The sequence below is a fragment of the Mustela nivalis genome (genome assembly GCF_964662115.1).
Source record: "Mustela nivalis genome assembly, contig: HAP1_SCAFFOLD_1457, whole genome shotgun sequence".
Lineage (NCBI taxonomy): Eukaryota > Metazoa > Chordata > Mammalia > Carnivora > Mustelidae > Mustela > Mustela nivalis.
In genome coordinates, this window is record NW_028135207.1 from 122,945 (window position 1) to 134,018 (window position 11,074).

An 11,074-nucleotide genomic window follows, 5' to 3' on the forward strand; every position below is an offset into this window, starting at 1 on the left:
TTATACATATATATATATATATTTATATACATGATGAGGGAGAGAGCAATATTTCAGACTAGGTGGTTAGGAACACCTCAATGCAAACCTAACAAGCAAGGGAAAATAAAACCCCAAAATGACTGTATTAACCAGTTCTAATAAGAATTGAGCATGAAGGGCCACTTGGGTGGCTCAGTGGGTTAAAGCCTCTACCTTTGGCTCAGGTCATGATTCCAGGGTCCTGGGATCGAGCCCCACAACGGGCTCTCTGCTCAGCAGAAAGCCTGCTTCCGCCCCCGTTCCCCGGCCTGCCTCTCTGCCTACTTGTGTTCTCTGTCTGTCAAATAAATAAATAAATAAATCTTAAAAAAAAAAAAAAGAATTGAACATGAAGATCGGCTAAACAGTTTGTAAAGTAATTTTTGTGTGAATTTTAAAATATGACAAGAATGTAACATGCGAAAAAAATCCAAAAGCAAACAACTTTTGATATCAAGTGGAGCCTAATTCCAATACAGGACGTTTGGGCATAAATGAAAATTCTAGAGCATGCATGTAATGAGAGGGAGAAGGGAAGGAACATCCTTGTAGGCTGACCTTGAGTTAACATCAGTAGACTGCCAATAAAAAGGGGTACTTCAGTCGAGCATACTCTTATTCATAAACTCGAGGGGTTTTGGAAAAGCAAAAATTGGATCTGCTGACTGAGTGCTCTCCAAAGCACTTTAGTCCATGATGGAGAATATCACTAACAGCGGGGCACATGATGGTCATACCCTCAGAATAGATACTGTTATCAGGGTGGAACCTACTTGAGCACCTTCTAAAGGTAGGTAGAGCAGAAAGCTCCAGGCAGCACACACATTGACATTTTTAATCTTAGTCAGGGCATCTTGGAGCCCTTCTTGTGAGAAGATGCAAAATCACTCAATCAGGGACTGTGACAACAACTCCTTTTTAAGAGAGAGGAATGAGTTGGAGAATGAAGTAGGGTGATTAGCGCAAGGCTTGCATTTCCACGAGGTTAAGAAATAGATGTGAATGCTGATGAAACTGGGAGTCATGAGAGAGCTCAGATGAACTTGCAGCTTTCAGATCACTTCTGATTGGGGAAGGTAGGCCTAAACGACATCAGCAAACAAACCACACGATACGTATCTTCAGGCTACAGACTTTTTTGAAGTGCCTCCAGTGAAGGGGTTCCCTTCCACAAATTTAAGGGAATTTTAATATTGAAAAACAAATCTCTAATTTACTTAAATAAACCAAGAGAAAATAGTGTTCTCACTGGCTGCTGAAGCTACTTGGAAAGGGCATCTTTGATATCTAATAAGTTACCTGAAATGGCTTAGAAAGCCAAAACTTATTCTGAGCACATGGATCTCAAACAAAATCTTAATACCATCTTTGCTGATGAAATGCTACTATCATTCATATTAGAGCCAGAAAGTGACCAGAAAGCTTCTTATCAACATTACAGTCAAAAAGTGTTTGCGATTATGTGGAAATTAAATTATAAAAAGGTTTAAACACTACAAAAAGAGCCTATATAGGTTTAGTTGATCTGATTGCAAGGCAAAAGAGTAAATATCGAGAACAGCTTTGTCTTGGAAAACATTACACACTTAAAAATAAACAGGAACCTCCTCCCCCCAAAAAATAGATAAATAAAATGAACAGGAACCTTCACAGACTCTAAGCAAGTGCAAACTGAAGTCAAGCATGGCTTTTTTTTTTCTTAAACTCACAGACACATTTGTAGTGTCTATTCCAGACATACAGTTGATACCAAGACTTTGATTGAGTGAATGAATGAGCCATATTTTCAATCTCTAAGTAGTAAGAATGGTGGGGGTGGGGGGAACGAGACTAAGAAGATGACCTAATTTAAATGAGAGGTGGTAAGAAGTAACCTAATACAGTTTCCTTAAGCACCAGGAAAATTATTTCAATTGTATGGCTTTTCTCCCCATTTTCTTACGGGCCTTGGTGGAGAGTGCGGATCTCCTGCTTTCAAGCACTGATCTTGCACTTACAAGGTTTGTGACTCCGTGCCCTCTGGACCTGAGTTTCTTCTGTGATAAACTAGGTATAATAGCATTGTTGTAAACGCCGGATAAAATAGTACCTGTAAAAGTCCTCTGTAAACGAAAAACTAGTGTATAGGGCTAGGGTGATAGTATCACAGATATGACAGTATACTGCTTTCTCTGCCATTGAAATAAAAGACCTGATAAGCAAAACAAAACAAAACAAAACAAAAGAAAACAAATAAAAAATAAACAAAGGGGAACTGCCAAAGCTCTTATGTCAGTAATATCTGGCAATATTCACTGCACAAAACATTGAGACAGAAGTTTTCATAAATTTATTGCAGAATGCATTTAAAAACTGGAATAAGAACCCATGATATCATGTTAACAGCATAAATTTCAAATGCACATGAAAAATATTGTTCTCTATAAAGGCATCGAGGAGATTGACCTTGCCTCAGATATTTAAATCTCTTTAATAACCCACCTAAGAGAGGTCAGATGGATTCTTATATCAGCTTCTGCACTTTATCTGTTGCCATATCACCCATAAGGAACCTCTGGAAAATTCCCCACACGCTCATGAGAGAATGAGAAAGAAAAGGGTAACATCGCTATAACAAAAATAACACCCCCCGCCCCCCGCCCCACTGAGGCCGCCCTGCAGAAATAACTAACAGAAATGAGTGTTTGGGAAACCCAAGAAATGCCGCATGGTTAAGGAGAGCCCACAGCTGTCCAAGGAATAAAGTGCACTCCAATACAGATTAAAGTAGTGCTGATCCTGTTTTGGTCAAAGTAAAAATGCTGTAAATATCCACAGAATGCCGCATCAAGAACAAAAACTATAGAGTTTGTCCCACTTTTTAAAGCTACAGGTCTGTCCCGCCAAGTAAGGTGGCTCTGAAAAGAGCCTTTGATTTGCGAGGTGCTCAGGCGGTCCGGAGGCAGCTCACTGGCAGAAGGTGTACCTGAGGATGGCTTTGGTGGCCTCGGACGCGGCGTGCTTGCCAATCTCCCCGGGCAGCAGCAGGCGCACGGCTGTCTGGATCTCCCTGGAGGTGATGGTGGAGCGCTGGGTGGAGCGGGCCAGGCGAGAGGCCTCGTCGGCGATGCGCTCGAAGATGTCCTTGACGAACGAATCCAAGACGCTCACGGCCTTCTTCGAGAGGCTCAGGCCCTCGTGAACCTGCTTCAGAACCCTGGGGAAGTAGGTGGCGAAACTGTTGTGGGAGCAGCAGTGGCGGCGGCGGCGGCGGCGGCGACATTGGCCCCTCGGCGAATTCTGCTTCGGGCCCTTCGGGTCAGCTTCTGTGGGCTCCTCCCCTGTGCCCAGGCTTTCCTCCCGAGCGTTCTCACAGCCAGGCTCCGCCATGTGGGGCTCGCCTTTCCCACGCTCCAGAAGGAAGGACAATGGTGGCTGCGGGGGAAGGGGGGGGTGCGCTGGCCCGTTTATAGTCGCTGCGCTTCCTGACGTCACGGGCAACCTCCATACCTGATTGGACCAAATGCAAGGCAGGAAAGCGGGGCTCTATGCCAGGCCGTGTCACCTGTTATTGCATACCCTTGAACGTGACATCACATCGGACAGTCAGAGAGGGAAATCCAGTGCCCTCTAATCTCCTTGGGACCTCGGTCAGAAAATCTTTCAAACATTCCACTTCGTTGTGCATTTTGTCTGCTGGTTTTCAACCTCAAGACAGTAACAGATCTTAGAAGACTCATGTTTTTATTGGAATACTTTATATTCCACGTCATTACCTTATTTCCGATAAGCAGTAAGTGGCATTGGATCAGGATGTGCTAGAAACCAGGATGCTCTGGAGACCCAGAGTCAACGTGTCCACCTGTACTCTGGAAAACGTTCCCTGGGTACTTGAAAACAATGTGTATTCTGCTGCTTTCGGATGGAATATTCGGAACATATCTGCTAAACCCATCTGGTCCAGTGGGTCATTCAAAGCCATTGGCTCCTCCTTGATTTTCTGTTTAGACCACCTGTCCATTGATGTAACTCAGGCCTTAAGGTCCCCTACTACTATTGTGCTATTATCGATTAGTTCCTTTGTGCTTGTTATTCACTGTTTTTATGTATTTGGGTGCTCCCACGTTGGGTGCATAAATATTTATAATTCTTATAGCTTCTTTATGGAGTATCCTCTTTATTACTATATAGTGTCCTTCTTTGTCTCTTGTTAGAGTCCTTTTTTTTAAAAATTGTGTCATGTTAGTCACCATACAGCACACCATTGGATTTTGATGTAGCGTTCCTGATTCATTATTGCAATGTAACACCCAGTGCTCGTCACAACACGTGGCCTCCTTAATACCCATCACTAGGTACCCCCATCCCCATACCCTCCTCCCCTCCAAAGCCCTCAGACTGTTTCCCGGAGTCCACAGTCTCTCATGGTTCGTGGCCCCCTCTGAATCCCCCCACCTTCAGTTTTCCCTTCCTTCCTCTAATGTCCTCCGTGCTATTCCTTATGTTCCACATATGACTGAAACCGTTAAGGTCCAGTTTGTCCGATACAACTATCGCTAATCTGGCTTTAGTTTGACATCCACGCGCATGATAGGTGTTGCTCCATCCTCTCACTTTCTACCCAACCGTTGGTGTCTTTAGGCCTAAAACGAGTCTCTTGTAGGCAGCATATAGATGGGTCTTTTTTTTTTTTTTGATCCATTCTGTCACCCTATGTCTTTTGATTGGAGCATTCAGTCCATTCCCATTCAAAGTAATTATCGATAGATATGTATTTATCACCATTTTATTAACTGTTCCGTGGTTGCTTCTGAAGATTTTCTCCGATCTTTTCTTGTCTTTCTCTCTTTCATGTTTTGCTGATTTTCTTTAATGACATATTTGGGTCCCGTTCTCTTTATTCTTTGCCTATTTATTAGTGGTTTTTGATTTGTGGGTGCCATTAAGTCTGTGTATAACCTCTTCTGCACAAAGCAGTCTATATTAAGTTGATGGTCACTTAAGATTGAACCCATTCTTGGCTCCTCTCCTCCTCATGTTTTTGGTACATGTTGTTACATTTTAATGTTTATTTATTTTTATTTTCATTTTTCGTAGTGAGGGAGAGAGTGGGGAGGGGAAGAGGGAGGAGGAGCGAGAGAGTCTGAAGTGGGGTCCACGCTGGCCGTGGAGCCCAATGTGGGGCTGCATCCCACAACGCCAAATCATGACCTGAGCCGAAATCAAGAGTCAGACACTCTACCGACTGAGCCACCCAGGCGCCCCCACGTTGTTACATTTTAAATCCTTGTATTCTGTGAATTCTTTGACTGGCTTTTTACCAGAATAGTCAATTTTTAGTGCTTTTGTGGGTTTTTTTTCCCTACCTTGATACTGTCACTTTGGGTCTCTCGACTTTCCACACAGAGTCCCCTTTACTACTTCCTGCAGGGCCGGTTTAGTGGTCACAAACTCCTTTAGTTTTCGTTGGTCTGGGAAACTCTCTATCTCTCCTTCAATTCTGAATGGCAGCCTTGCTGGAGAGAGTCTTCCTGGCAGCAGATTCTTGCCTTTCAGCTCTCTGCATGTATCATGCCACTGCCCTCCGGCTTGCAAAGTTTCTCTTGGAAAGTCTCCCGCTAGCCTTACGGGCTTTGGCATTCCCTTGTAAATCACTGTCTTCTTTTGTCTTTCTGCTTTTCAAATTTTCCTTTTTGCCCTATTTCGCTGATTTAATTCGAGTATGCCTTGGCGTGGTCTGTTGATTTTTGTGGCAGTTCTCTGTGCCACCTGGATCTGGATGTTTGTTTCCGTCCCCAGTTTAGGGAAGTTTTCAGCTATTATTTCTCCAAATAAGCTTTCTGCCTCCTTTTCTCTCTTCTTCTTCTTCTTCTGGGACTCCTAAAATGTGAATGTTATTACATCTGATGGACTCACTGGGTTCCCTAAGTCTATTCTCGTTTTGGGTAATTCTTTTTTTTTTATCTCCATTGTTTGGCTTGATTCCTTTCCATTACTCTGTCTTCTAGGTCACCAATTCATTCCTCTGCTTCTTCCATCCTGCTGTTCATTCCGTGAAACGTGTTTCTCATTTTGTTTACGGAGTCCTTTATCTCCGTTATGTTACCCCTTATCTCTGTGTTAAGGGTCTCACTCGTGTCTTCCACTCTTTTCTGAAGTTCAGTGAGTATCGTCACCGATCATTGCTTTAAATTCTCTAGCAGAGATGTTACTTGCATCTCTTTTGCTTAGATCTCTGGCCGTGGCCTGGTCCCATTCTTTTGTGTGGGATAAAGTTCTCTGTCTCCTCATTTTGTCTGCTTCTCTGTGTCTGTTCCTGCATGTTACGGAAGCCAGCTACGTCTTCTGCTCTTGAAAGTCGTGACTTTGTGAAGAGGTAGTCCCAGAGTGCCCTGCAGTGCTGTGTCCCCTGTTGATCAGGACTTGTCACTTCAGGAGAGTATCCTATGTGTGTCGCTTGTGCCCTGCTCTTGTGTCTGAGTCGGTTTCCTTTCAAGGCAGTCATGTGCACTGACTCTCTGTCTGTTGTGGGTTGTGCTTGTTCTCTGTGGTGTTACCAGGACCCAGGGAGGCCAGCTCTGGGGACGGGGTGGGAGGGGCGTGCCCACCAGGGAACTTGGGAGCAAAATTTGCGTGGGGCCACTGGTCCTCTGCCGGATTCACCCAAGTGCTGTGGTGGCTGGGCCTGTGTGTGGGGTTGGCCAGGGGCATGAAGCTGCATGTGGCTAGAGGCAGTGGCTGGGTACAGCTGGGCCCCACCCACAACAGTGGCTGTGGGTGCACGGCTGGGAGAGGCACCGCTGCTGGGCACGGTTCAGTGGCTGGGCAGGGAGGCAGCTGCACACCCGGTGGCTGGGTGGGGCATGCACAGCTATAAGAAATTCTGCCTTGAAACCCCCACCCCCAGGGCTGAGGCCAACAGGCTTGGAGTGGACAAGTCCTCAGGAGAACTGGGGGGCATGGCACACTGCTAGCGGGTTAGGTAGCAAGTGTCTGTGCAGTGCACAGACGGCCTTATGTTTATGCTGCGGGGCACGGGAGGAAAATGGCACCTGCAGCTCCTTCCTGCTCAGAGAAGTCCCCCACCACGCTCCAAAATCAGTATGAACAGTTCTGTCTCCCGTTTGCCCCGGGCATCGTGTAAACTGCCATTTTTATGTTGCTTCTCCACACGGGCTGCTCTCTCTTTAAGGGTGGCGACCCAGCTGTCACTCTCCCTCCTGGCTTGCTCAGCTTGCTGAGACAGCTGACTTTCAGAGCTCCAGGCTCCGACTCCCACTGGTTATACAAACTCATGGTATTCAGACCCTCTAGTTCCCACAGCCGAACGGTATGGGTATTAGTCTCCTCTGTGTGAGTTCCCTGGTGCGAGCGCCCATTTCTCTGCCCTCCCTACATGTTCCTGCAGGCAGCCTCTCTCCACATTTCTGACCTTGCTAAGCTTTCAGATGCAGCTTCCTCCCTATATTTAGCTGTGGGGTTCGTTCTTCCAGTCGTTGGGTTGCTCTCTGGTTTATTGACTTGTTGTGGATGATAACTAATTGTAAACGTGGGACAGGGTGAGCTCAGTCTCCTCCTACTCTGCCATCTTCCCAAGCTCCTCTGGATTCCCATTCTTAAAACGACTTTTTAAGTAAAACGATATGTATGAGACCAATGTGCATGAATAACTTTGAAAAACCTCTGTAAGTCATGTGGACAGAAAGGGCATTTTGAACCGGCAGCAATTAGCATGACGGAAATTAAGAGACTGTGAAACAGAATGTAATTTTTCTAAATGGTCCACAGGCCTTTCTCTGAAAAAGCATAGGGCTCTGAAAAGTGCCTGTGGCTCCAAATATTTAGTTCCCCATGTAAATGGCAATTTCTAGGGACCACCCACAGGGATTTACTGGCCCTTCATTTTATGGTAGCTTTCCTTGAGTATTTATGCAGCAGGCCCTCCATCCCTTTTCATATCCCTTTGGATTTATCTCTCTTCTGATGGACTCAAGAAAAGGTTGGAGTGCTGTCCATTAGCTAGCGTTTGTCTCACCCTTTGGCTCAGAGTGACACCTTTCACAGGCTTCTACATTCAAGTCACAGGTTATTTCGAATTTATTTTAAATGTCCACATGGGATACATAGCAAACATGATGAAATAGTGGGTTTTAGTGCAACTCATAACAAACTTCAAAGCACCGAAGCCCCCCCCCCCCAGTGTGTTCTCTCTTCACAGATATATAGGAAGCTAGAACTCAGTTAAAGGCAAAGCACTCGGATAGTCACCAACTACCTTGAAATTCAGCATGTACCTATAGGAAAAGGAAACAAGAAAGGAAGGAAGAAAGAAGAAGGCAGGCAGGCAGGAAGGAAGAAAAGGAAAGGAAAAAGAAAAAGAAAAAGAAAAAAGCAAACCCAAGCCTAGCCCACGTACCAAGAAGAAAAGCACAATGGGTATTAAAGGGCATTACCATTATCTTAAGTCCCCCTACCCATCCAATCACCTGACGTAGAGGAAGGAGTCCTCTTAGTGCTCTTAATCGCCAAACAGCCGCCTCTTATTTTGATGCAAAGCAATAGGGACATGTCCCATTGTGACATGGGCATGTTTGCCCTTCAACCACCCCAGTTCAAAGCAAGAGCTTCAGCTGAAGTCCACAGGCAGACAGACACCACCACCACCTTCCCCCTCAATCTCTAGGCGGTGCCCCGTGTCACAGGAAGGCTGTTATTGGTTCAGCTATGGTCACCCCACCACCCTTTGGGCCAATGGTCGTGGATCCTGTGCCACCAGATGCTTCTTGGCTGCTTCTAGCAGAGGCTGATAGCACAGCGGCTCTCATTGGAGAACCCCGTCATCCATGCTTAATTGCAGTTCAGGAAGACTTTTGTGTCAAAAGGGAAAGATGACAGAAGCAGGTTAAATTCAAAAGAAGTAAAGTAGGCCTATCAGAAGGTCGGGAGCTTGAGTAGGGCATGAGTCTAGATTCAGTTTTCTGCACAGTGTTTGGGTCCTCTTTTATGTAATTAACTGAATTAGGTTGAGGGGCTACGTTGAGCGAGTGTGAATGGGGTAAGTGTGAGTTCTGTATCTGCTACAGCCCTTCACTTGTTGCTATATCAAAAAAATCTCGAGAGGACACTACTCTAGGCAAGGAGGAGAAGGAGAAGACCAAAGACCAGTAAAATTACTGTGGACCCAGCTGTGACAGTAAAGAGTCCTGAAGGGGCTGACCTGAAGGAACGGGCAGTTCAGGAAAGTGACGAAATGTGATAGGGCCAAGGAAAATCATAACAGAGGGCACCACACACATACATTAAAGTGGACTTGCTCACGGTTAAAAGGGCTTTAAGAATGGGCAGAATGGCCCAGGCCGAAAACGCCAGACTAGGTGGCACTCTGGAGAGTTACAGGTCTTTCTGGGCCAAGTGAGGTGGCTCTGAAAAGAGCCTTTGGTTTGCGAGGTGGTCAGGCGGTCCAGGGGCAGCTCATTCGCGTCTGTTGAACCTGATGACAGCCTTGGTGGCCTCGGACACGGCGTGCTTGCCAATCTCCCCGGGCAGCAGCAGGCGCACGGCTGTCTGGATCTCCCCGGAGGTGATGGTGGAGCGCTTGGTGGAGCGGGCCAGGCGAGACGCCTCGTCGACGATGCGCTCGAACATGTCCTTGACGAACGAATCCATGACGCTCACGGCCTGCTGCGAGAGGCTCAGGCCCTCGTGAACTTGCTTCAGAACCCTGGGGAAGTAGGTGGCAAAGCTGTCGGGGCAGCGGCCACCACGGCGGCCACGGCGGCGCCTGCGGCGCCTTGGCTGCTCCTGCTTTGGACTCTTCGGGTCCGCTGCCATTGGCTCCTCGGTGCCCAGGCTCTCCTCAGAAGAGGTCTCACAGCCAGGTTCAGTCATGTGGGGCTCGCCTTCCCGACAGCTCAGAAGGAACGGCACTGGCAGCGGTTTGCGAGGCGCTGGTTCACTTATCGTCGCCGCGTTTCCTGACGTCACTCGCAAGCACTATCTGATTGGACTAAATGAAATCCCAGGAAGCTGGTCACTGAGCCCAGTCTCCTCAGATCTGATCCAGGCCCTCGAGCTTGACATCGCGTCAATTTGGGGTTCTGCGCTGAGATTGGAGCCTGCTTGGGCATCTTTCCCTCTGTCTTCGCCACTCCTCCTTCCCTCTGTTTTTTCTCTCTCACATTCTAAAAAGAAAAAAATGTTTCAAATTTGGAAATCTGAAGTAAACTAAACCTTTACTTCTGATTCTTGACATCTTGATATCTCCTCAGTCCGTGTGGTAATTAGGCAGGCTCCTGGGATTTCCACCATCACCTCCAGGGAGATCCAGACAGCCGTGCGCCTGCTGCTGCCCGGGGAGATTGGCAAGCACGCCGTGTCCGAGGCCACCAAGGCTGTCATCAGGTTCAACAGACGCGAATGAGCTGCCCCTGGACCGCCTGACCACCTCGCAAACCAAAGGCTCTTTTCAGAGCCACCTCACTTGGCCCAGAAAGACCTGTAACTCTCCAGAGTGCCACCTAGTCTGGCGTTTTCGGCCTGGGCCATTCTGCCCATTCTTAAAGCCCTTTTAACCGTGAGCAAGTCCACTTTAATATATGTGTGTGGTGCCCTCTGTTATGATTTTCCTTGGCCCTATCACATTTCGTCACTTTCCTGAACTGCCCGTTCCTTCAGGTCAGCCCCTTCAGGACTCTTTACTGTCACAGCTGGGTCCACAGTAATTTTACTGGTCTTTGGTCTTCTCCTTCTCCTCCTTGCCTAGAGTAGTGTCCTCTCGAGATTTTTTTGATATAGCAACAAGTGAAGGGCTGTAGCAGATACAGAACTCACACTTACCCCATTCACACTCGCTCAACGTAGCCCCTCAACCTAATTCAGTTAATTACATAAAAGAGGACCCAAACACTGTGCAGAAAACTGAATCTAGACTCATGCCCTACTCAAGCTCCCGACCTTCTGATAGGCCTACTTTACTTCTTTTGAATTTAACCTGCTTCTGTCATCTTTCCCTTTTGACACAAAAGTCTTCCTGAACTGCAATTAAGCATGGATGACGGGGTTCTCCAATGAGAGC

The 11,074-nt window shown here is 46.8% G+C and overlaps 1 protein-coding gene and 1 pseudogene across 2 annotated transcripts; both read right to left on the reverse strand.

Annotated features, from left to right (window-relative positions):
• Positions 1-2,967: 2,967 nt before the first annotated feature.
• On the reverse strand, positions 2,968-3,390 carry LOC309857855 (histone H2B pseudogene; annotated as a pseudogene). The gene has a single exon. The product of its transcript is annotated as a histone H2B pseudogene (transcript).
• Positions 3,391-9,471: 6,081 nt separating this feature from the next.
• Positions 9,472-9,888, reverse strand: LOC309857856 (histone H2B type W-T-like; the record flags this gene model as incomplete). The annotated part of the gene is made up of 1 exon (XM_082750597.1): positions 9,472-9,888. One exon carries the CDS (start codon positions 9,886-9,888, stop codon positions 9,472-9,474), a length of 417 nt encoding a protein of 138 aa, XP_082606723.1.
• Positions 9,889-11,074: the final 1,186 nt, after the last annotated feature.